This window comes from Engraulis encrasicolus, chromosome 2 (genome assembly GCF_034702125.1).
Source record: "Engraulis encrasicolus isolate BLACKSEA-1 chromosome 2, IST_EnEncr_1.0, whole genome shotgun sequence".
Lineage (NCBI taxonomy): Eukaryota > Metazoa > Chordata > Actinopteri > Clupeiformes > Engraulidae > Engraulis > Engraulis encrasicolus.
The window spans coordinates 47,494,935-47,522,310 of record NC_085858.1 but is presented as its reverse complement, the minus strand read 5'-3'; the positions used below and the strand labels follow the sequence as shown (position 1 = coordinate 47,522,310).

At 44.0% G+C, this 27,376-nt stretch overlaps 1 protein-coding gene across 1 annotated transcript in view; it reads right to left on the bottom strand.

Annotated features, from left to right (window-relative positions):
- The window catches only part of LOC134439867 (ras-related protein Rab-26-like), a 226,413-nt gene that overhangs the window by 123,591 nt on the left and 75,446 nt on the right, over nt 1-27,376 (bottom strand). The window contains exons 3-4 of the mRNA XM_063189775.1: nt 23,171-23,212; nt 6,407-6,473 (exon numbers count right to left, since the gene is read on the bottom strand). Coding sequence (XP_063045845.1) covers nt 6,407-6,473; nt 23,171-23,212 — 109 coding nt within the window. The remainder of the gene's footprint in view (nt 1-6,406; nt 6,474-23,170; nt 23,213-27,376) is intronic.

Below are 27,376 nucleotides of genomic sequence, written 5' to 3'. Positions count from 1 at the left end.
ACCCTGCTATCTGTCAGAAATGAAAAAAAAGAAGTGAAAAAAGACATAAAAACCCAAACAATTCCCTCATGTCCTCTCTCTCCATCAGCAGCACCCCAGACATTGGTCTCTGTAGGCCTATAAGGTATGTTTCTTCATCACCCATCCTCCTTACTCTCTCCCTCATATCAGCCTGTCTCTGATTTCACTTTGGCTAGTGTGTCTAGCTCTGGATTATTTCTTTCTTTGTTTTTGTTTCATTCTCTCTCTCTCTCTCTCTCTCTCTCTCTCTCTCTCTCTCTCTCTCTCTCTCTCTCTCTCTCTTTGTTCACCATCCATCTTTGTTTTTCATTTTCTCTACATGCATCTCTCCTTCTCTCCATCTAGTTCTCTGTCTTTAACTCTGCCCTTCTCAACCCTTCTGTCTCAATTTCTCTCTACTCGTCACTCTCTTCTTCCTTCCTTTCATCTCTCCTCCTCTCCTCCCCTTTGCCCCTGGTTGTATTGTTTGTATTCAGCTATCTTTCTCCCATATCCCTTTCTCCCCTCTCTCCCCAGCTCACAGCTACATATCCACCCCTGTTAATCCCTTTCTTTTTCATGCATTCATTTTATTTCTCTTTCTCTATTCATGCCCTTCTCTACCCTTCTCTCTGTGCTTGTGTCATCCTCCTCTTTCTTCGATTCAACTCTGTAGCCTTCCCCCTCTATCTAAACTCCATGTGTTTGCATGGAAGCATCCTTCTCCCATGCCGCTTTGAATGAATACACCTTTATTACCCAGAAGAGAATTTGACTTGCGTTTTTGGGAGTAAAATAAACATTTGGACAGACAATTACAATAGTACACAAAGAGAATACTGTCTGAACTTAACTTATATAAAAGTTGTATGCTTCTAGGCACAAAAGACACTTATTTTCTCCCCCCCTCTCCCCAGCTCACAACATTTCTACTGTCAGTTAATCCCTTTCTATTTATCAATTTATTTTATTTCTCTATTTATGCCATTCTCCTCTCTCGGCTCTCGGCTCATGTCATCCTCCTCTTTCTTTGATTCAACTCTGTAGCTTTCCCCCTCTGTCTAAACTTTAAAAACGTCTGTTTTTGCATGGAGGCATCCTTCTCCCATGTCCCTCCCCCTCCCCTCTCTCGCCACCTCATAGCAACATCTATCTCTTCCCCCCGTCTCTCTCTCTCTCTCTCTCTCTCTCTCTCTCTCTCTCTCTCTCTCTCTCTCTCTCTCTCTCTCTCTCTCTCTGTGCTTGTTATGTGTTTGCTCTGAGGCGATGTTGAGCAGTGAGGCGGTGCTGAGTTCTAAGGGCTCAGGCCTCTGCCTGAGACTGTCTGACCTTTCACTTCACACACACCGGCAGCAGCAGGCGGCCAAAACTACCTGCTGCCTCTGAACCCAGCCTTTTGTACTGTACACACAGATACAGACACAGATATAGACACACACACATACACACAGGCACAGGCACAGGCACAGACACACAGAGATACACACGCACACATATGCACCAGGGCTTGACACTGGCACCTGCCAACCGGCCAAATGCTGGTAAAACTTTGCTGTGGCTGGTAGCAATATCAGTGTCACTAGCCAATTTGGCAGGTAGCTTATTCAACGGTATGACATATCAGAATAGCGTAGCCTATATTCTGCACTTTACCCCTTGTGTATCAATTGCTTGTAGCCTATTTAAGTTTTCAGAAAAAGCTCAGTTACTCAGTTTCTATTTGTTTTATTTCCATATAGAATTCCATGCACTCATCTTCTTGCTTAAAGCACCTCATTTTCTGAGGTTAGATGTACAGGGTCATGATTAAAACAAAAAACTAATTTGTGGCTAGTGGAATAGGTGGATGGCTAGTGACTTGGGAAAACCACTAGCCACAGTGGCCGGCAAGCCCAAATGTTAATGTCAAGCCCTGATATGCACACACATTTCAAACAACCTGACGGTGAGTACAGCAGGCTCCTATACCATTCTGCGCAGCATTTATGATAAACAGCTATACCATCATTATTACGAATGTGCACACACACACACAAACACACACACACACACACACACACACACACACACACACACACACACACACACACACACACACACACACACACACACACACACACACACACACACACACACACACACACACACACACACACATCTTATCTATCAAGAAGTATGAGCTCTATCAGACCCCTGTGGCTGCCATAACTATCAAAACAATTACCCAAAACCCTGACATGCTGACTACAGCTCAGGGTGGCAATGTAATCAGCACGAATACACCGGCCGCGACCTGAGCGAGACGAGCGTCGGAAGTAATTGACTTTGTATCAAGTCGCGCGAAAAAAGTGATTCGGGCAACTAGAGGTGATTCTCGCGATGAGAGCGGCAATTTGTAGTTGAACTCTTGAGAATATTATGAACATTGGCTATGATGCGGTTCGGTGACAGTCGCCACAGCCAATGGGATTGTTGGAGTACTTGCATTCTGCTTTCAACGGACATACTTGAGTCGCTTCAATCGCTCGCTCTCGCTACCCAGAAGCGATTCTCTGTCGCTTGACTCTCGTAGCAGCCGGTGTATTCGCCCGGTAATCAGCACCCTGGTACTAACGAGCCTATCTGTTGTCCTGTCACAGCACTCTCACACTCCTCGGTAACACGCCGGTGTCATACATATGACATAACGGTGTCATAACATTGTCATAATGCAATACAGGCCTAACAATGTCAACTTTTCATGGCCATAAAATGTAAAGACATTGGCATTATTATGACACTGTTATGACACTGTTATATCATATGTATGGCGCCGGCGTCAAGTAAATTGTAACACACTCTTCTGATCTTACTTCTTCTCTCATTTTCTTTTCTGCTATTTCTTTTTTTTACTCTAACTTTAGGGCCCTGTGGCCTATCGGTAGGTTACTACTACGCTGACGACCCGGGTGCGATTCCTGCAATTCCTGCCCTGTCTTCCAGGCTTGTACGAAATTCCGAATTGACTGAATTTCAATTCAAAATAATGCCATAATACGAACACTAGGTGGTGCCATTACCTTGAATTTCTTTTAATTTAATCTACACCACCCATTGAAAGTACATAGAACACCACCACCTAGTGTTCGTATTATGGCATTACTTTGAATTGAAATTCTTTCCATTCGGAATTTCGTACAAGCCTGCTGTCTTCCTCTCTCCCCACTCATTTCCTGTCCCTCTGTCACTATCCTATTACAAATGAAACATGTCTAACTTTATAATTATTTATAATCATATGTCCATTTATCCTCCGTATGTCCTATGCAAGGCTCTAAATTAACTCTTTTCATCACCAGCCAAAATGTTCAGTAGATGTTAATATTTCTACCCAAACACACACTCACTAATGGGTAAAAGTGGCTAGTTAGGTGGCCTTTTCTACAAGCCAAACTGAAATTTCACCATCATTTGGCCGGTTGGCTGGTGTTGATTTAGAGCTCTGGTCCTTTGTATATCTAACCGGTGCAGGGTTTCTCCAACTCAAATATCTAAGTGTTTGAGTATCTGTAGGATATGGGTTTGGGTGCTCCATCATGACACCTGCTCTTCTGGCTCTCAGCAGAAATTGTGGATGGCACAGCGATATTCTATCCTTCTTTTCTTTCACTTCTCTTTTCTTCTCTTTCTTTCTTTTCATTCATTCTATCTATAATTTGCTACAGTTCATTTGCTATCATTTGCTATCATACATGCTACAGTTGCTCAGGCCCCTGAAGGAACAATAAAAAGTGTGTGTGCGTGTGCGTGTGCGTGTGTGTGTAGGTGTTTGTGCGTATGTGTGTGTGTGTGTGTGTGTGTGTGTGTGTGTACGTGTGTGCATGTGTAAAGCAAAATATTTTTTCCTCTGTTATTTTCTCCCATTATACTGCGGAGGTGTATTAAATTTGATGGTGTGTTGTTGCTTTGGGAATAAACAGCCTATTAAATAAGCTGCAAATGAGCAATGTTCTCTGACTAAATTAGGTTTTGAGTTTTGAGTCTCTCTCTGTCTGCACTTTAGTGAATGTTTTTAGCACTTTCCTGTTATTAGTGCCTAACTAAACCCAGTGTCTCCGAACCATTATCGACACATTTGTAACAGTCCATCAAGTATTCATGAAGCAGAACACCAAGTGGCATAAAAAATAGCTGCGTTTTAGTATTTGATATAAAAGATCGTTATCGTAGTAAGGTATCAGGAGATAACAGTAAGTAAGGGATAACGCTCAGCAAGGCGGTCATTAATTTGGAATAAACCCCAACAAAATGATGCACATCCTCAGGAAAAGTGGATGTGTCTTCAATCACGCTTAAAAGGACACTGTGTGAGATTTTTAGTTGTTTATTTCCAGAATTCATGCTGCCCATTCACTAATGTTACCTTTTTCATTAATACTTACCACCACTGTCAAATTCTAAGTATTCATTATGACTGGAAAAGTTGCACTTTTCATACATGAAAAGGGGGATCTTCTCCATGGTACGCCATTTTGACAATATTTGACAATATTTGTTAATTACTTAGTTAACTTTCATGAAAAGATCAAATTTGGCAATAGGCAGCCCAGTTTCAATGAGCAGCATAGTCGCAGTACCTTTTTTGACCATTTCCTGCACAGTGTCCCTTTAAGGGCCATATTCCACAATAATGATGGACTTCCTCAGCATCACTCCACTTAATACACGGTGGGATTTTATTTTATTTTTATTTTAACATCTGCAACAAAACATTGTTGTGCAGTAAATTCAATATCCAGATATTATTCACATATCCACTTCTGCAAAGCAGTAACCGTAACACTTAAATTTATTAACTCTGCCTGTTAAACCAATCAAGTCTACTGTTTACTCAGATAAGTTACTTGTGTGGGAAGGAAACTGTGTTTCTTTTTTTAACTTTTACTTTTACTTTTGACACCTCTGCCTATAGTGTAACAATGTGTGGAGCAATACGTGACTGGCTAGAAGCGGTTTCCCTGACCGACGCAGAGATATCGTCAAATTGCAAAGGGTTTGTGTACAAATTTCCGAAATATAACTCTATATACTTTAATTTGAACACTTACTTTGTGCAATTAATCAAGGAAGAGTTTATATTTTTACACCGTGTTGCAGAGAGATCGTGCTAAAACTGATGAAACAAATAAGCACCATCCGGTGGTGGCAGGAAGTCAGCCATCAGTGCATTTTGCCATAGGGAAACTTACAAAGCATACCACGACGATCATTTAACAAAACACACAAGTTGTTTTACTTCAAGACAAAGATATTGCCTTAAGAAACAGGTTTTACTTGCAATTTTGAAAATGTAATGCAAAATGTTGAAATTATGATCTTATAAAAAATGCATTGAAGTGAATGGAGAAATGGTCCAATTGTAGTAATGGACCCATATATTCAAATACCATATCAAAACTGATTAATGATCTATATTACACTCATAAATAGGTTGGTAAGCATTCGATCAGCTATGTTTTTACATAGATTTTAAAAAATTACCCAACCAGGGTGTGGGAAATGTAAAATATGGTCCTGCTAAAACAAGGACAGGCTAAAAAAAATGGCAGGATCTCACTAAATATTTGAAGATAATCCTCAAATTAAATTGTCTGACAACTTTTTTAAATTAAAAAAAGTTGTAAATGCATTAAAAGTCATTTTTCAATGGCCATGAAATTGGCCTGGTCATGTATTTAAAGCCTAATGCATCATATATGATGCATTAAATATCTCAGTGACCTTAACACAATTTTGATATTTTTTTTTTTACATTTCTTATAACGGACCAATATTGAGGCAAATTCCAAGAAATTAGAATTTTCTGTCTATGCTTTCATGGTTCAGGTCTTATAGAGTTAATGTCAACAGTGCGCAGCAGCGACAGCACTTGACAACAACCCAGCTGATGGAACACAACGCAGTGGACGGTGTGAGGTAGCCAGCTAGGTGTGAAAGTGCCTAAGTGGTGGCATATTTTTTTTAAATGTAAATAGTGGAAAGTACTTTTCATGTGTACAGTATTCATACGTGTATCTATGTGTGTGTACAATACAGTAGTACAGTAGTTTGTGTGTAGTGTGATGAGTGTGTGTGTGTGTATAGCATGTGTGTAGTGTGTGTGTATAGCATGTGAGTGTGTCTGTGTGTGTGTGTGTGTGTGTGTGTGTGTGTATAGCGTGTGTGTGTGTGTGTGTGTGTGTGTGTGTGTGTGTGTGTATAGCGTGTGTGTGTGTGTGTGTGTGTGTGTGTGTGTGTGTGTGTGGGTATAGCGTGTGTGTGTGTGTGTGTGTGTGTGTGTGTGTGTGTGTGTGTGTGTGTGTGTGTGTGTGTGTGTGTGTGTGTGTGTGTGTGTGTGTGTGTGCATGTGTACATGTTGTTTCCTTACCGTGAGCATCGCGGTAGTAGGCATGAGTAACACTCCTAAAGCGCTCCTGGCCAGCTGTGTCCCAGATCTGAGGAGAGAGAGATACAGTCAGTGTTGCCAGTGTGTGTGTGTGTGTGTGTGTGTGTGTGTGTGTGTGTGTGTGTGTGTGTGTGTGTGTGTGTGTGTTTGCTCACGCGCGTGTGTTTGTGTTTGTGTGTGTGTCTGTCTGTCTGTCTGTCTATGTGTGTTTGTGTGTGTGTGTGTGTGTGTGTGTGTGTGTGTGTGTGTGTGTGTGTGTGTGTGTGTGTGTCTCTTTGTGTGTGTGTGTGTGTGTGTGTGTGTGTGTGTGTGTGTGTGTGTGTGTGTGTGTGTGTGTGTGTGTGTGTGTGTGTGTATATGTGTGTGTGTGTGTGTGCACGTTCAAGCATGTGTTGCATCTCAACATCATTTAACACATCAAACGCTCCGCTAACACACCTCTGGGACTGTCATTGCTGGTTCAACTATTCCTCCACGTCTCAAAACACACCACCTGTGCAACACATCAACCCACACCAACCCACTCACACACACACACACACGCACACGCACAGGCGCACGCACACACACACTATCTCTCTCTCTCTCTCTCTCTCTCTCTCTCTCTCTCTCTCTCTCTCTCTCTCTCTCTCTCTCTCTCTCTCTCTCTCGTCTCTCTCTCTCTCTCTCTCTCTCTCTCTCTCTCTCTCTCTCTCTCTCTCACACCACACACTCTCTCTCTCTCTCTCACACACACACACACACACACACACACACACACACACACACACACACACACACACACACACACACACACACACACACACACACACACACCATACACTAGAACAACCTAGCCCCTACATCACTCCACACCTCAACCCAACACCGCCGCACCAGTCTGTGATCTGTATGTCAGACGTGTGGAATAGCACTGCGCCACATCCACCCCGGGTCAGTGTTGAGCTCCGCTCGGTAAACACTGTAATTACAGAAGCTAAATTAGGTAATTACTCCGCGTGAAGTCAGCCGCCATCATCACTCATTGGGATTCACGCGGGTCGCATTCAAATTAGCCACATTGTTCCGGCTAACAACAATTAAAGGCCAAGCATATACTGCCAGCTGGAGAGCTGTTGTTTTTATTAGCGGAAAGCTATTACCTTGCACACCGCTGACAGATAAATGGCTTTCCAGAATGACCTCCGCGACACCAACCAACACACCCCCTCTTGCAAAAAAAAGGGGGAGAAAAAAAAAGCACTCTCTCTATCTCTCTTCCTTTGTGCTAACCCAAGCCCTGCCTGCGTTAGCATATTTGATTAGCGCTTGATCACTTTCGGTCCCCGGGGCCGTGCGGAGTGCCATGTTGCAGCGTCGACTTTCGATCTGAAGAGTTGGCGGGGAGCCATTAGCGGCACGCTATTGCAGCTTCTGGGGCCATGACCTCCCTAAAGACTCCAGCAAGCTCAGTGGGTGTTAGCAGTGAGAGAGCAGGCTACTGTGTGTGTGTGTGTGTGTGTGTGTGTGTGTGTGTGTGTGTGTGTGTGTGTGCGTGCGAGCGCGCGTGTGTGTACTGTATGTGTGCGCGTGTGTGTGTGTGTGTACTGTATGTGTGTGCTTGTGTGTGTGTGTGTGTGCATTTGTGTGTGTGGGACGGGGATATTGCACTGTGTTAGCATAATTTGATTAACGCTTGATCACTCTCGGACTCCGGGGTTGAACAGATTAGAGAGTCATGTGCAGTGTTGGGCAAGTTACTTTGAAAAAGTAACTAGTTACTAGTTACTAGTTACTTCTCCAAAAAAGTAACTGAGTTACTTCCTGGGTTACTCCGGTATCAAAGTAACTAGTTACCAGTAAAAGTAACTATTGCGTTACTCGCCCCCCGACCATGTTTCATAAACCACATAGAGAAGGACGGTAAAGACAGGTGACGTTACAAACAACAATTTATTGCAACATAATAAACCAAAGCCACTGGATGGACAAAATATATATTTTTTTTTTATAAAAGAAAATAACACATTTTAATAGGCTTATTTAAATTCAACTGAAAATGTGCATGTTAAATCCAATTTAAATTACAACTAAATGTAGTAGGCCTATTTACATTTTAATTATTACTAAATGCTACCCTTTCAAACAAGACTACGATTACGTCATTTTGTAGTTCACAGAGTCGTGAAGCAGTAAAAGACGCGACCTGTGACGCGACCACAAAATGCGGAAGTAGCCACTTTGCGTCTTTGTCTCGAAGCGTGCGAGTTGAGTTTGTGTTGTTATCAGCGAACTATCAGCGAGCTATTTCATCGTGGTTAGTGAGAAGTTGAATCATGATGAAGTTCTGAGCATGTTATTTACCTATTCTGACTCTGAAGGACCGTTTTTATCTCACGAGGAGGATAATGATCGGACGAGCACTCTTTGTTTACCGCGGCGAAACTTCCGAAGGCAGTGATGCCGACATGCGAAGCAAGGATGTTCTCTAAGCACACACACACATTTAAACTCACTCGGTGACTTTATCCTATCTCAAGTGAGTCGGTGGTAGTGGCGAATGCAGTCGTAGTGTCCATACAGGTATTGGATTTAGGAATTAGGGGTGAGAGAAGTGGGTCTGGTAATGTTAGCTTGCGCTCCCTCCATTCAGCCCCCGGTGATGCGGGTAGCCACCTATCCGGACGCAAACGCAATAATCCTGGGATCAGACAAACACTGTTCACCAAGCAGCACACACACACTCATTTTGTCCCTCTTTCTGACTTCTACTGGGTGAATGGCAGCGGCGAACGTGGCCATATGACCGTATGGAGAGGTTTTGGTAATAGAACGCACGGTGACGACGCCAGGCTACCCTAAAACAGTAACGTGCAGTAACGGAGTGTATGAAATTGTAACGGCGTTATACTGACAGTAAGAACAATTAGTTAGATTACCCGTTACTGAAAAATGTAACGGCGTTAGTAACGCCGTTTATTTAAACGCCGTTATTCCCAACACTGGTCATGTGATGTTGTAGCATCAACTTCTCATCTGGGGTGAATTTCTCGAAACCAAAGTTGCTTACTACATTAGCTACGTACTTTGTTGTTTTCAACGCATTTTCCCATTAAGTTGCTAACAGGCTAACAACTTCTCTTTTGAGAAATGCACCCCTGAAGTGGACATTTGCAGTGTCAGGGAACGTGACCTCCCTAGTCTGGATCTCACGAAAACAGTAGCCTGCATTTCACAGTGTTAATTCAGCACTATGCTCATATTCAGTACCGATGGTGTTAAATTTGACTCTCCAAGTGGTTAGGGCGTCAGCCCAAAGGTTGCCGGTTCGACTCCCGATCTGCCAGGTTGGTGCGGGGGAGTAATTAACAGAGGCGATTCCTTTATTACAAGGGAGGCGGAGCCTCCTGTACGAAATCACGGTGAACAGTGTTATTTTTGAGTAATACTTTATCCAACTTTATAAGATTGCTATTTCATATCCGGCTCCATAGATGCATGTGCTAAACTTGATAAAATCAGGCAGTAATAAGATTCTGAGGTTCATCTAAGGTCTGCTTGAAGTGTTTTCCCCCTCATGACAACGGTAGTGTGTGGAGTCTCACTGGACTTCAATAGCATGTGTGAATAGTGCTTAGTCAATGGCAAAATGCTAAATGCTCATTGGTTATTGCCCAATGTTATTTTTTTGGTTTGGATCTCATCCAGCATGAGCTCCATTTAAAGCATCCAAAGGACTGAGGCCAGCTAACATGCCAAACATGTACATCAAGCACTCAAGGACATATTCGTGAAACACTGTTAAATAGGGTGTATTTGAATGGTGTCTGAAACAGTTCTTGAAGCAATATTGCGAAATGTGCTATCATCTGTGCTGTTTGTTGGTGTTGTTTTTATGCCTTTTTATGGTGCTGCAACCTCCCAGCAGCAAACCTAGTGCAGTGCACTTCCAAGTGTATCAGCCTAATTAGTCACCCCCAGTGATTGGATACTCTTTATTAGTCACAACCAGTGATTGGATATTCCGTAGAGTTCACCAAAGAGTATCCAACCACTGGGCGTGACTAATTAGGCTGATACAGTTGGAAGTGCACTGCACTAGGTTTTGAGACGGGCCCATTATTAAGGTTTTAGCTGAACTGAGTGGCCATTCGCCCTCTGTGTTTTGGGGTGTAATGCTAGGCATGGTGTGATGGAAAAAGTCATGAGTTGGACAGGTAGTCAGGCTTGTTAAGTCAATATTCCATAAGAATCTTTCACTTGGTGATACAAGCACCAAATCAGGTACACAGGTGCTCCAGGGGCTACTCTCCCAGAAAAGGTCGCTATCCAGGTGAAAAAACAAGATAGCAGGTATTCAATAATGCATACTAACCTTGCCATCACTGTTGGAATACAATGTCGTAAACTTGTTTACATTCTGTATTAGAGTGATGTTATAGCAAAACCAGGGCACACTGGTGACATCACTGCTGTGAGTTTCAGCATGGGGTTCAGTGTCGGCTTGTGGTACAATAGCTGTAGTTGTAGTTTACTAACTCTTTAGTATACTCACTTTAGTTGTTAGTATTTATAGTCTCCCATATACTATCCAATAAGACCCTGTATATAGCTTAATTAGAAATGTAGTTAGTGTAGTTAGAAATTTAGTTAGATAGCCGCACCTGAATTGACAGGATGTGCCAGCGCGGGAGAGCCGAGCCAAGGGTAAGATGGTGTACAGATCGCACGGGACTTAAATGACACTGGATGAACGATCGGGCTGGGTGTAGGGCAGAAGTTGCCTGATTTTCATAGACTTCAGATCACGTACCGCGATTCTGGTCTGACCAGGACTATAACGATTAGCGTTTCCATACAGAACAAACTTTGTTTCCATGGCCTGGTTAACCCGCCTCCCTCGGCTTGCTACTGGTTGAGGGCTGTGCCGAAGTTTAAACCAAACATTTCTTAGCCCAATAGAACGTCTCTGCTTAAACCACGTCACTGCCTTGAACACATCTCTACCCAGGACAGCTGGAAATGCACAGTTGATTGGTTCCAGACAAAGTGGGTGGAGATCCCGCTGTAGCGGGAGAGAGCAAGCTCCTGGCCCTACTGTGTGTAGCTGAGCCGAAGGCGTAGCGTCACCAGTAGGGCGGAGCCCGGCTAGGGCAGAAGATGACTTAACCTTGTTGTGTCCCATATCTCAATGTGCTTTGATAATTTGAACGGTTGGGTGGTAAAAGGATAGACCCTCGGCCTTTAACCGTATTACACAAGATGTCTGCTAAAAATCCATTGAGCTGCAGTATGTGTCGGGAACAACACCTCAATCACCCTGACCCTGAGCACGGGGGCCCCGCAAGGTTGTGTGCTCAGCCCCCTGCTGTTCACGCTGCTGACACATGACTGCACAACGACCCACAGCACTAACCATCTGATGAAGTTTGCGTACGATACAACACTAGTGGGCCTCATCACTAAGGGTGACGAGACTCACTACAGAGAAGAAGTAGACTTGCTGGCCAGATGGTGCAAGGACAACAACCTCCTGCTGAATGTCAACAAGACCAAGGAGATTGTTGTCAACTTTCAGAGGGGCCAAAAACAACTGCTACCACTGACCATCGACAATGATGTTGTGGAGAGAGTGAGCAGCACAAAATTCCTCGGAGTGCACATCAGCGACGACCTCTCTTGGACCACAAACACATCATCACTGGTGAAGAAGGCCCAACAGCGCCTCTACTTTTTGTGCAAACTGAAGAAGGCAAGTGCTACACCCTCCATCATGACAGCATTCTACAGAGGAACCATAAAGAGCATCCTGACCAGCTGTGTGACACAGTGTGGGGAGGAGGTTGCACAGAGCAAAACAGGAAGACACTCCAGCGCATTGTGAACACAGCGTAGAAGATCATTGGAGCGCCACTCCCTCCCTGCAGGACATTTACACCACCTGCCCCACCCGAAAAGCACCGATGATCACCAAGGACATTAGTCACCCTGCACACAAACTGTTCAGTCTCCTGCCCTCTGGAAAGAGGTACAGGTGCCTCAGCTCCCATACCACCAGGCTGGCAAAGACCTGAACACTGAACTAACTCAAAAGCACACACAAACATGCACACACATGTTGCTGCTGCTTCATGCCTGTTACTTAATGACTGTACTGGAAAACTAGCTACCAACTGTAGTTGTAAATATTGCACATTACAATTGCTTACTTTATATGTATTATTATTTCACAATGCTACTATCACCATATCAGAATCGTCACAATAGGACATAACTGAAAATGCACAACAATACCTCTTCTTAATACATGTTCTATGTATGTCTGCTGTTGCCCAGTGTTGCACTTTATATATCTGTAAGGGTATTGTATAGGTACTCTAGGTGTAATGCATGTGTACTGTCTATGTCTAATTGCCTAAGTCCACACCTAAAGTCTATGCCTATGTCTGCATGGGAAAGTAAGAAACGTAATTTCAAGTCTTTGTATGGCCAGTGCATGTAAAGAAATTCTCCAGGATGCAGGATTAGAGATGATGTGGATCGAATTCGGCCATGGTCATTTCATCAGGTGGCTACCAATTCATGACATGGTGTTGAATCTTGGGCCAGAGAAATCCAAAAGCATGATGTCCTTCCATTCTTTCACTGGCTGTGATGTTTTATCAGCTTTCCATAGCAAAGGCAAGAAAACAGCATGGCAAACATGAGACGTCTGCCCTGAAGTGACTCATGTCTTCAAAAAGCTCAGTTCATACCCAGAAGTAATTGAACATACTGACCTGAACCTTCTTGAGAGGTTTGTCATCAATATGTATGACAAGAACAGCACAACAGACAAGGTTGATGAGGTTAAGACTGGACTCGTTTGCTCGAAAACAAAGATCCTATGATGCCATTCCACCAACAAGTGCATCCCTTGTCCATCATGTTAAACGGTCCACTGCCAAACTGCCTGTATATGGGGCCGAGCTACTGTGTGCAAAATGCAAATTGAAAGCCCTGCCAACTGGGGGTGGCAAAAAGATGGTGAGGCCTGGAAAGTTCTCTGGTCAAAGCCTCCTACAATTGCGGAGAGTTGCCAGCAACTGACAAAACGTGGATGCAAGACTGACTGCCGAGGAAGATGCAAATGCTATTGCTTTAGCCTCAACTGTACACAATTATGTTCCTGCAAATGTGAGGACTAAAAATAACTAATCCAACATATGCATCAGAGAGTTTTCCTACCCAAACAACAAACATGTAATCATTATAGGCCTACTTCTGTTTTTGTAATATTTAGAATCATTCAGTGAGTGTTAGTTTATTTACATGTAATTATGAAAATACTATAATTGTCAAAAAAAAATTTGAGTGTATCATTGAATTTTCCATGCTCAACATAATATATTTGAAAGGAAGGAAGGTCCGCACACTGTTGCTGCTCCAGGTTTATTAACACAACGTTTCGACCATGCAGTCTGGTCTTCGTCAGGTGTATGTGAGTTTGTGTAACATGACAGTTCTTTTAAAGACTCTTGAAGGAAGAGGCGGGCGCAATGCGCCGTTGAGTGACATCTCCTCCAAGTGAGGTCATAGTTCAAAACACAAACAGAAAAAAGGGAATTACACAGAAACCCACATGAAAATAAAGAACATTACATAAAGAAAAAAGAACACCACTCAATAGAAACAAAAATGACAAGTGCCCAAATGTACAGTGCGATCCATCACCAAAGACATGTCTCATGTCAAGTTATTCAATAAATATGTACAAAACAAAGGGGGATAATCCATAATGTACCAACGTCAGGATAAGTAGCCTATAAAAAAGGTTTTATATCGAAGTCTTCATTTAGCCCATGGGGTTACATAGTATTCAGCGCATATATGTGGTAAGTCTCACGTTGTAAAAGCAAACGGTCGTGATTGCCGCCTCTAGGAGGCCTCTCCACTTTTTCAATCCCCGTATATCTGAGTGTGCAGACATTATGGCCCGCTGCCAGGAAGTGCGCTGCTACTGGGTTGCGTGTGTCACCGCATCGAATATTGCTCCGATGTTCCGAGATGCGTGTGCGTAATGGTCTGCTCGTCTTACCCACATACGCAAGGCCACACGGGCATTTAAGTAAATAGACGACAAACGGAGTGTTGCAGTTGATGACACCACGAATGTTCAAAGTCTTGCCTGTGTGTGGATGTGTGTATGTTCTGCTTCTCATTGTATAGCCACATTGTGCGCAGTTGCCGCATTTGTAGTTACCATCGGGGATGTTAAATGGATTTTGTTTGTTCTCGTGGGTGTGAGATTTCACCAACTTGTCCCTTAAATTTGGGGCACGTCTGAAAACTACTGTCGGTGGGGCAGTGAAGATCCCTTTTAGTTTGGGGTCTGTCTCCACTACGTGCCAGTGTTTCCGAATGATCTTTTTAAATTCAGATCCCAACGGTGAGTATTTGGTTATGCACAGTGTCGAATTTTGTTTCTGTGCTCGGCCAGATTTTGGGATTAAACATTCGTCTTGTGTGACATGGGCGAAGCGCTCGCTTGCTGCGTCAACCCATTGTTGTTTGTAGCCCCTTTCTTGGAACCTCTGGGACAGATCGGAGGCCTGTGACGCGTACCGTTGATCTGAACTACAGATGCGTCTGGCACGATGGAATTGACTAATTGGTAGGCTTTTAATAAGGTGACTGGGGTGGTAGCTGTCACCCCGGAGGATGGTATTTCGATCAGTTGGTTTTCGGAACAGATCAGTCTGCAGGTTAGCGCCGTCCCTAATGACAAGTACGTCAAGAAAGCTAATCTGCGATTGGTCGAAGTCAAGCGTAAAACTCAGATGGTCATTCACAGAGTTGAGGTATTGATGAAACAGTCTTAAAGACCTCTCGTCACCTTTCCACAAAATAAAAACATCATCTATGAAGCGTTGGTACAGTAGGACGTTATTAAAATATGGATTCACTTCAGAGTTAAGTACAAAATTATTTTCAAAGAACCCCATGTATAAATTGGCATAGTTTGGAGCCATAGTGCTCCCCATTGCCGTCCCCTTAATCTGCAGGTAATATTCTTCTTTGAACAGAAAAAAATTAGAAGTTAGTACCACATGTGCAAGATCAAGTATACATTCAGTTTGGGGCCTACATGCATTAGTTCTCTGATCAAGAAAGTGCTTCATAGCCTCTATACCGCCATCATGAGGGATGTTTGTATAGAGGCTGGACACGTCAAAAGTTGCTAGTAAAATGTCAGAGTTGGGTAAGGTCATTGTTTTGAGTTTGTTAATAAAATCAATTGAATCCCTGATGTATGAGGGTAAAGAACAGACAATAGGTTTAATGCAGTGGTCGACAAAAGTAGACACATTGGCAGTTAGAGACCCTATTCCGCTCACAATGGGCCTTCCAGGGAGAGGCGGTGTTTGCGACTTATGTACCTTCGGTAGAGTATAGAATACAGGAATGACTGGAAAATCGTTTTTCATAAAGCCAAATTCTTGTTTATTAATCTCTCCCTTATCCAACCAGGTCTGTAATTTGTCGTGGACTATGGACATATATTTTGTCGTAGGGTCACTGGGGAGTCTAGTGTAGAAATTACTGTCCCCAAGTTGTCGATGTATTTCTTTCTCGTAGTCAATCGTATTCTGCAAAATCAAAGCACCACCTTTATCCGCAGGGCGGATGACAACAGTTCTGTCATTGTTGAGCTCTGCCAGAGCTTCTCTCTCACTCTTAGGCATGTTATTATAGACCTTGTACTGTCGTTTGGACTTTAATGCAGTTTTAACATCATGTTCCACCAGGCGGCAATATGTGTCCAATGAGGCATTTCTATTCCTTGGTGGAATAAAGGTGGATTTGGGTCTAAGCAGTCCCTTCCCTGAAACACTGGAGGAAGCCTCTGGAGCACTGGTGGAAGCCTCTGGAATAGAGGTTGGAGTGCTCTCATTGGTGGTGGGAGGGTGAAGAGTGTTAGATGGTGTATTGTGGAACAATTCGCGCAGTCTTAGTTTTCTGAAGAATTTCTCGAAGTCAATCACAGTTTCAAAGTCATTTGTTGTTGTAGTAGGCGCAAAAGAAAGCCCTTTACTGAGTGCAGCAGTGCATAACTCAGTTAGAGGTTTGGAGGAAAAGTTCATTACCGTGTTCGGTGTCTGAGCGCATAGTTGAGACTTTCGTCTGATCCCCCTCCTGCAGCGTTTCTGCCGCGGAAGTTGTCTCGCCCGCGTCCGCGTCCACGTCCGCGTCCGCGACCCCTGCCTCTGCCTCTGTGTTGTTGTTGGGGGGAGCGGTCTAAAAAACCGCTGCGGCTGTGGGAGTCAGAGTCCACTGAAGAGGAAGAAGGCCAGTCATCTTCATCGTGCGCCTGCTGCTGGAATCGGTCCTGCGATGGTGCTGCCTCGTCTTTGTTCTTCCTCCAGAAATAAACTCGCTGTTGTTGGTAGTCGTTGGTGTCTCTGGCGAACTTTCTCTTCTTAGTTGTCTTTTTCTCCAACAGAAGTTTTTCTTTAAATTGTTCAATGTCCTTCTTCAGGTTGTTCAGGTAACTTTTGTCTGTGATTTCAGTGTCCAATCGGTTGTTGATTTCCTGAATTTCTTCCCTGGTTTTGCGCAATTGTTCAGTTGTTTCTTGTATGGTTAAAGCCATTAAGTCCATCGAACATTTGTTGAGTATTTCGCACCAGCGATCAAGAAATTCTGGGTTGTTCATACCAAAGGCTGGTTTTTTTTGGAGTCTCAATCCCCTTGGGATGATCTTCTGTCGCACGTAGTCACTCATCCCAACGGCATGTAGGTATTGTCTGGTTTCTTTTAAGATGGCTTTTCTGAGCGATTTCCTCAGGTCATCAGTAACTGGATTCATTTGTGTGACGGTATCTCCATCAAAGAGGGAGTCCGTGAGTAAAATCCTTGAGTGATCTTCCGTAGTAAACTCGAATGTCTTTTGAAGGCCAGCCGGAATCTTTTCACTTGACTTGGTTCCAGCCATCATGGCCGATTCAGACTTTCAAACCGGAGTCAGTGGAGTGCAGCGCCTAAGGTGAAGTTCACAGTAGCGTTTTGGAGAGCGCGCACATCCAGATTGGACAGGTGCCGGACTTAAACACGATTAAACATGAAAGGAAGGAAGGTCCGCACACTGTTGCTGCTCCAGGTTTATTAACACAACGTTTCGACCATGCAGTCTGGTCTTCGTCAGGTGTATGTGAGTTTGTGTAACATGACAGTTCTTTTAAAGACTCTTGAAGGAAGAGGCGGGCGCAATGCGCCGTTGAGTGACATCTCCTCCAAGTGAGGTCATAGTTCAAAACACAAACAGAAAAAAGGGAATTACACAGAAACCCACATGTAAATAAAGAAAATTACATAAAGAGAAAAGAACACCACTCAATAGAAACAAAAATGACAAGTGCCCAAATGTACAGTGCGATCCATCACCAAAGACATGTCTCATGTCAAGTTATTCAATAAATATGTACAAAACAAAGGGGGATAATCCATAATGTACCAACGTCAGGATAAGTAGCCTATAAAAAAGGTTTTATATCGAAGTCTTCATTTAGCCCATGGGGTGACATAGTATTCAGCGCATATATGTGGTAAGTCTCACGTTGTAAAAGCAAACGGTCGTGATTGCCGCCTCTAGGAGGCCTCTCCACTTTTTCAATCCCCGTATATCTGAGTGTGCAGACATTATGGCCCGCTGCCAGGAAGTGCGCTGCTACTGGGTTGCGTGTGTCACCGCATCGAATATGGATTATGGATTATCCCCCTTTGTTTTGTACATATTTATTGAATAACTTGACATGAGACATGTCTTTGGTGATGGATCGCACTGTACATTTGGGCACTTGTCATTTTTGTTTCTATTGAGTGGTGTTCTTTTCTCTTTATGTAATTTTCTTTATTTACATGTGGGTTTCTGTGTAATTCCCTTTTTTCTGTTTGTGTTTTGAACTATGACCTCACTTGGAGGAGATGTCACTCAACGGCGCATTGCGCCCGCCTCTTCCTTCAAGAGTCTTTAAAAGAACTGTCATGTTACACAAACTCACATACACCTGACGAAGACCAGACTGCATGGTCGAAACGTTGTGTTAATAAACCTGGAGCAGCAACAGTGTGCGGACCTTCCTTCCTTTCATGTTTAATCGTGTTTAAGTCCGGCACCTGTCCAATCTGGATGTGCGCGCTCAACATAATATATTTCCATACATAGATATTCAAAATATGATCAGTCAATCAAAATATACATAAAAGCCATTTAAAAGCAGTTCAATTGGCGGCCATCTTGGAAAATGGCCGCCATTTTGTTTTTTCACCTGGATAGCGACCTTTTCTAAAAGGGTAGGGTCTGAAGCACCTCTGAACCAAATTTGATGCTTGTATCACCAAGTGAAAGATTGTTTGAGGTAATTGCTGGACTTAAGGGAGGGCTGGTAAGGGGTTTCAAAGTCTTTATGTGACTGTCTGTGGGCATTTATCTTTGGTCTCAAAACTACACCTCTGTTTCTCTCTTCTTCCCCTCTTTCGTCATCTCTTTCCTCTATACTAGGCTTCAAGACTTTCTATCCCTCTCTCTGCCCCAATCCTCCTTTACTCTTCCTCTCTATCTGTCTTGCTCTCTGTCTGCCCCTCTCGTATGTTTTCCACCGTCTTTCACTCTCTCTATGTTTCCTTCACCACTTCTCTGTCTAGCTTTTTCATATTCTTCTATCCTTTCATCCTGCCTCTGCCTCTTTTTCCTCTGAGATGGCCAATATATAAGGCCTTTCTCTCTATCTCCACCTTATTTCACTTTTTAGTTGCATGGCTCAGGTACTGTAGTCCATCAATCTTTGAAGAGCCATGCACACACACAACCTCAATCCCAAACTCCTACCACCTTCCCACTATACCTCCTACCACCAACCCTGTACCACCTTCCCACTACCTCCTACCACCTACCCGCGCTGCCTCTCTTCAGAAGAGATCAGGGTTGCCAGATGAGATTGATGATTTCCAGCCCAAAAAAATGCCGGAAAAACAACCAAGAAGCACAAAATCCTGCCCAATTTGAACCTAACTCTATTGATTTCTGTGGCCATAAATCTGCAGAAAAACTCCCCCAAATCCTTTTTTCCACGCTTTTTACCTACAGACGGTCATCCTAAACCGTCAAATTGGGCGGAAAAATGCCCAATCAATATTAATTTCGTCAACCATGACTATGATTAAAATATTTCGTCAAAGCCCTTTTTTGATTTTCATCATTTGGACTAAGATTAAGACTAAATTGGGCAAGCAATGACTAAAATATGACTATGACTAAAATTCATTTTCGTCATTGTGACTTAGACTACGACTAAATAAAAAAAAGCTGACAAAATTAACACTGCGCCCAATCTGGCAACACTGGAAGATGTGCTGGCTCTGCTCTCTGTGCTTCTTCATAAGTCAAGTCTCAGGAGGTTTTGCTCCAAGTAATCGGCTTGCTAATGAAGGGGAGTGCTAGCTTTTTTCAAATGTATTAATTCATTTTTGCTTGCTAAGTATGTCAGGTTTTTCTGTCAATCACTGCTTGATGCCACTTTCAAATTTGGTATGCATGAATTTTATGCACACATGCCTGCGTGCATGCACACGAATGTCAGCGGATCAGCACACACACGCGCACACATACGCACACATGCACACATGCACATTCAAACGAGCAAAACACGCACGCACGCGCACACACACAGACACACACACATACACACACACACACACACACACACACACACACACACACACACACACACACACACACACACGTCTACTTCAGATCTCCTCATGTAATTCCTCATACCCAACTCTGTAATTCTTTTTTTTACTTTTCCTGTCGCTCCTCCCTGCCTGCCCTACTTCTCTTCTCTTCTCTTCTCGTCCCTTATTCTGTCTGTATGTCACTCGTTCCTCTTCCTACTGTGTGGCGGCTGCTTTGATGTTTTTATTTTCCCAGGCAAGCTAAATCTCCTTACAGCTTCCGGTAATCAGGTTCAGGGTTGCCAGATAGGGCTGATGATTTCCAGCCCCAAAAATGTTCAAAACCTGCCTGGAAGCACTAAATCTTAGGATGGCTGTGTGCGGGTAAAAATGGATTTTGGAAAGAAACCCGCCCAATTTTTGGCCATAGAAATCAATAGAATTGGGCGGGTTTTTCTCCAAAATCCATTTTTACCCGCACACAGCCATCCTAAGCAGCCCAATTGGGCGGGAAACCACCCAATCTGGCAACACTGGTGAGGTTTGGTAGTTACATCAGCGGATCACTCTCATAAGGTGGATGTATGTACAGTATATGTGCACATGCAGTACAGTGTACATAAGTATATGCACATACAAACACACACAGACACATAAGCACACACACACACACACACACACACACACACACACACACACACACACACACACACACACACACACACACATGCACACACATGTGCGCAAAAACATACGGACACGCGCACACACACACACACACACACACACACACACACACACACACACACACACACACACACACACACACACACACACACACACACACACACACACACACACACACGCACGCACACACACGCGCGCGCGTGGTAGGGGAGCAAACACAAAAGCCCCCAAAGCCAATGAACCAGAATGAAGACATCACACGGCACATGTATCCATAAGCCACCCTAATTAACTCAATCACATAAAAGCAAGCCCCTTGTGTGTGTATGTGTGTGTGTGTGTGTGTGTGTGTGTGTGTGTGTGTGTGTGTGTGTGTGTGTGTGTGTGTGTGTGTGTGTGAGTGTGTGTGTGTGTGTGTGTGCGCAAGCATGCATGTTTGTTTACGCGTGTGTGTGTGTGTGCGCGTATGTGTGTGCATGAGCATGCATGTTTGTTTACGTGTGTGTGTGTGTGTGTGTGTGTGTGTGCGCCCGTGTGTGTGTGTGTGTGTGTGTGCATGCTGAATGGGTATTAAGTGCTTCCTATCTTCCATCCTGGCCTCTTCCTCCCTGAGGCTGCGGGTGAAGGCTGATCATTTTCCTCCTCATCATCACAGGTGGTTGATTAAAGCATGCAGAGAGAGGGGTTATGCATAGTCAGGGATGGACTGGTGGAGAAATAGGGCCCGGGCACTTTGGGCTTAAAGGGGACCCTCATAATTAGCGGCACAGAACTGACTGACAGGTGGGCCCTTTACCCTCCTGGACCCCTTCTTTCATAAATGTAAAAAAAACCAACGTTTTTGAAAATAGGGGCCCACGAGGGTGCAGGGCCCACCGGAAAATGCCCGCTATAGAACTGACTGACAGGTGGGCCCTGCACCCTCCTGGACCCCTTTTTTCATAAATGTAAAAAACCCAATAGATTTTTTTACATTTTTGAAAATAGAGGCCCACGACGGTGCAGGGCCCACCGGGAAATGCCCGCTATGCCAGATGGCTAGTCCAGCCCTGTGCAAAGCTTATAACAGCACGTGTGTGTATGCGTGTGTGCATGCGTGAGTGTGTGGGGGTGTCGGGCGTGTGTGCGTGTGTGCATGTGCAAAAGTAATGAAAAAGTATGAATACTATGTGCCAATATCGTAGTGTAGAAACCAGGGCTTTGAACCGGTTCAAGGAACGAAAACGAAAACCGGGAACTTTTTGTATTTTACAGGGAACAGAAACGAAACCGGAAACGTTATTATTTTTTTTGTTCTGGAACAGGAACACTTATTTAAAAGTAATGGTAACCGGTTAATACCGTTCCTCAAACAAAAAAAAAAGTAATTATTTTCCTGCGCACGTTACCATGACGGCTGAGGTTCACGTCCTGTGTGACATCGGACATTCTCTGACTGAATGGAGAGAGAGCTGTGGACTACAAAGTCTCCACTCCACATCTTAAATAAGAGAACCCATTGTCATACAAAAGGGCAAGGTTTCCATTGTATCATTGTAAGACATTGCAGAGAAGCGCGTGTAAAGCGCACCAAGAATGTTCAACGTTATAGGGCATCCATGGCCGCTTTAAATATGCACAAACTCACAATGTCCATCATAGCGCTCCCCGTGACCCAAGTCAGCGTGGAGCGTGCATTTTCATCATTGAGGTTTATTCTCCGCTTCTCCGCTTAGGTCGTCCCTAAATGACAAAATTCTGGAGGATATTCTTTTCATCTGCTTGAATAAACAGTTTGGAATGTAGGCTGACTCATTTGCACTTCCGTCTTTCTTGGTTAATTAACATCAGTTAGGCCTATGGGAGTAATCAGCTGACAGGAACGAAATTAACCGTTCCGGGAACAGTATTTTTCTGTTCTAACCGGTTCGGGAACGTCAACTTATTGGTGGAACGCATAACCGGAAACGTTATAATTCCGTTTCTGTTCGGAACGGAACGTTTGGAAAAAAATTATGGTTCAAAGCCCTGTTAGAAACTTTTAATAGGTAAAGAGAAGAGAAGAGCTCTAAGGCTCCAGTTATATTTGCTTGTAAACACTCTCTCTCTCTCTCTCTCTCTCTCTCTCTCTCTCTCTCTCTCTCTCTCTCTCTCTCTCTCTCTCCCTCTCTCGCTCTCTCTCAGCATAGGGATTAGCATACGTATGCATGCAGATCAAGGGCCTCAAGGGTAGGGGTGTGTGTGCATGTGTGTGTGCATGTGGAGGAGGGTGCGTGTGAATGTCTGTGCGTACATGTGTGCGTGCGTGCATGCTTGTGTGTACGTGCATGTGGGTAGTTTAGTAGGCTACATAAGATGTCACATGACCAAGTGAATAGACTCTCTTACCTGCAGCTTCACTTTAACCCCGTCAATATCCAGCACTTTATTCTGCAACACAAAAGCAAGAGAGAGAAAAAAATACGTTGAAGACATTAGCCATTAGCCTTCACCTGGAGAAAAGGAGAGAGTTCAAATGGAAGAAAAGACTTTGAGATGAAGTGAGATAAGTGAGAAGACGAGGCAGAAAGTGGGGAGGAAAGAAAGGAGAGAAAAAAAAGAAGAAGGTAAGAGAGAGAGAGAGAGAGAGAGAGAGAGAGAGAGAGAGAGAGAGAGAGAGAGAGAGAGAGAGAGAGAGAGTTTTAAAACGTCCTTTATTGGACCAAAAGTCACATTGTTACAAAGCCGTCAGAACATCATTTTTTTTTAGTAGAGAGAGCAGAGGAAGAGAGAGAGAGAGAGAGAGAGAGAAGAGAGAGAAAAGGAGAGAGAATGAAGGGGAGAAAGGGGGAGAGATGAGAGCATGAGAGCATCTGTGTTCTGTATTAGCCATAATGGTGCCTGGCTGTCAGGCCTCTTGTCTGTTAAGGCTAAATGCGTACGGCTATTGTTCACATAAAAGTGACCTTGGGAAGCACTCTCCTTCCCCATCTTTCCATGTGACTTTCAACGAGTGCGTGTGAGTGTGCGCGTGTGCGCGCGCGCGCGCGTGTGTGTGTGTGTGTGTGTGTGTGTGTGTGTGTGTGTGTGTGTGTGTGTGTGTGTGTGTGTGTGTGTGTGTGTGCGCGCGCGTGCGCACGCGCGTGTGTGTCTAAGTGTTTATGTGTAGTGGAGTGTGTGCATGCCGGCTTGTATGTATGGTATGTGTGTGTGAGTGTGTTTGAAAGAACGCTAAAACCGTTTAAAAGACCAAACCAAGGGCAACTGCCCTCAGGCCAGCAGCTGACTCCACAATGGGCACTGCAGGCAGCTCATATAGGTTACAGGCCCCTGATCAGCCATTTGGGTCACAGGTCTCATCCATTTAATGTTCACACATTGTGCATATATGCATATATGGGCCTCCATATGCACAGCACATGATGAGGAGAGGGAACAGATGCCACAGCTATGCACTGACATAAAATGAGGAGAAGGAGTACAGAGAGAGAGAGAGAGAGAGAGAGAGAGAGAGAGAGAGAGAGAGAGAGAGAGAGAGAGAGAGAGAGAGAGAGAGAGAGAGAGAGTGTGTGTGTGTGTGTGTGTACTATATGTGTGTGAGTGTGCGTGTGCGTGTGTATGTCTGTGTGTGTGTGTGTGTGTAGGTGAGGGGCTTCACAAAAAGCAGTTTTTGACTGACAAATAACTATGCTGATGCCATTTTCCTTCCTGAAATGCCTGACATGTTCACAATGAAAATCAAAATCACAGCCTTTGGGACACACCAACGAAAGTGGTTGCTCGTGTCTGCCATGATCCCCCAATCCCCCAAACCTCAGAGAAAAAGAACAATCTAACACATTCTAACACCATACTGAAAAACAACAGATAAAAAAACTTGATACACATGGTCCTTTATACCTTTATGGTTCCATTATACCATGTAGCCATGTAAATGGGTCCTCTCGCCAACCTTACCATGTGGTAACAACAGAGAAAAACAAAACATTGGATACTGGATACTCCTCTTTCGTTTTGCTATTCCCTTGGTGCTACAGAGAAGCACCTGTGACTGTTGCGCGCGATGCTCCATATATTGTGCTTCAGTCTCTACAGTCTCTACAGTCTGTTTGCAAGCAGGTGTCCTGCCCTCACGTTGAACACTGCGTTTTCATATGTCCTTTTGATAGTTCATTGGTTCTACCCAGAAGCACCTGAGACTGCTGTACGTGCGTGCAGTGCTCCATACTGTACTGCTCTACAGTCTGTACTAGGGCTGGGCGGTTCTGGAAAAAATGCGTATCACGGTTTTCTTGATGAAAATTAATCTCACCGTTCTCTGCACGATTTGTTTTCATAAGCGAAGCGGCAATTTCCCCCCACATCTCAATGTTTCTGAAGAAAAGGCTGAAATTAAATTTAAAAATGTGATAAAATCCTGAATTCATCCATTTCTATTTTTTTTTATCACTTTTTTGGAATAAAAACGTTAAAAAAACTCTCGTCAAAAAGTGAACCTTGTGTAGGTGAAAATTGTTGTCACGTTAACGGTATACTGCCCAGTCATAGTCTGTACTGTACTTGAAAGAATGTGTCCTGTCTGTTCCCTTCCAAACGGATAAAAAACCCCAAACATTTAGATACTGTGTTTGCCTCTTTTGTTTCTGCTATTTCCCTGGCTTTAATGAGAAGCTTCTGAGGCAGATGCATGTGCATGCAGTGCTCTGCATGAAAACTGATACGTGAAGTCTGCGACACCAAGCTCCCATTTCTCTTATTTTAATGTGACGTTTCGGGCAGCATCAAAAATAACAGAAACGGGAACTTGGTGTCGCTGACTTTACTTTCAGTTTTCATGTGATTTTACTAGTCCTGCACCCAATCTTTTTCAGACCGATGTCTCTTTTTGACATGCAGTGCTCTGCTCCATACTGTACTGTACTAGCCAGGCTTGTGCCCTCCTAGTGACGCAACACTTTCAGCGTTGCAACTAGTCAGGTCAAGAGCAATGCAAGTACTTTCTGACTTCCCGAAAATACGGGAACTCCTCCCACTTTGTCGGTAAGCAAATAACCATAAGCAAACCAAGGGAGTTCCATTTGGGAAATGACGTTTGGGAAATGTTCATTGTTATGCTCTTGGTCAGATGATTCTGAGAAAAAAGTCCGCTGCACGACCAGGATTTCTTTTGCTCCCAATATTTTATTTTTTCGTGACGTTTCGGGTTTTACCCCTTCTTCAGACGTGCTCTTGGTCAGACCAAGTCTCAAAGAGATTTGAACGTCGATGATAATCAGGCTAGTACTGTACTGCTTTCAAGTTGCTACAGTACAGTATTGTAGGCTTGTAAGCATGTGTCCTTCCACTTTCCCCTTGTCGTCATCAATAATGCAGCGCTCGCTCCCCCGTTCCTACACAGACCTTTAATAACAGCACTCTTCCTCTCCTCTCCTCTCCTCTCCCCTGCTATCCCTCTCTCCTCTCCCCTCCCCTCCTCTCCTATCCCTCTCTCTTCTCCTCTCCCCCTCTCCTCTCCTCTCCTCTCCTCTCCGCTCCTCTCCTCTCCTCTCCTCTCCTCTGTGTTCCTTCCTTCCTCCAGGGCCACACTCCTCCTCTCCTCTACTCTACGCTACTCGCCCCATCCGTTCCATGTCCTCAATAGACATCCCCTCCCCGATCATCCCTCCATCTCCATCCCTCCACTCAACACCCCCATCCCTCCATCCGCACACTCAACAGTACCAGACCTGTGATGAAATGCATGCCTTGTGAACTTCATAGAGTGCCCCATGGGCCATTGCTGGTGCAGGAGAGAGAGAGAGAGAGAGAGAGAGAGAGAGAGAGAGAGAGAGAGAGAGAGAGAGAGAGAGAGAGAGAGAGAGAGAGAGAGCCGTGATGGGGGTTTTGATCATGGGCATACGGTTTTGCTGCTGTTGAGGGTTGGGAGCTGCTCATCTATCTCCACTGATCTCTGGGACGTTTTTTTCCCAAGGGTTATTACTTAACTCTGTCCTTCCTTCTATGCTGGCTGTGCACCTTTTCCTTCTTTCTTTCTTTCTTTCTTTCTTTCTTTCTTTCTTTCTTTCTTTCTTTCTTTCTTTCTTTCTTTCTTTCTTTCTTTCTTTCTTTCTTTCTTTCTTTCTTTCTTTCTTTCTTTCTTTCTTTCTGTCTTTCTTTCCTCCATTGTCTATCAGCTTTCTCATCTTTTATAATCCCTGCATCTTCCCCTGTTTTCTCCTTTGACTCTGAAAAAAATGTTGGTCTTTCTCTACAGATGGACAGTGATTCACACAAGTACGCACGCATGCACACGCGTACACATACAGTACACATGCACACACATAGCTGTCAACCGATGAAGAAATCACCAGTGGAGGCTGAATGCACAGCTTTTACTTTTAGCAGCGATGAGACTACACAGGCCATCAGCAGTCGAGTCTATTCTCCATTGCAGCGTGGTTCGAAGAGACATTAATATCATGACCTACAGGTGTACCATTGTGTAGGAACATTCAGCGCGAAATTGAGACATGCTGCTGCTCTTGGTGAGAGAACAAAGACGTAAAGGCACACACATAGCATTTACTGTTACCTTGATAGAGTAGGTTACTTTCACTCGAGTGCCTTATACACAAA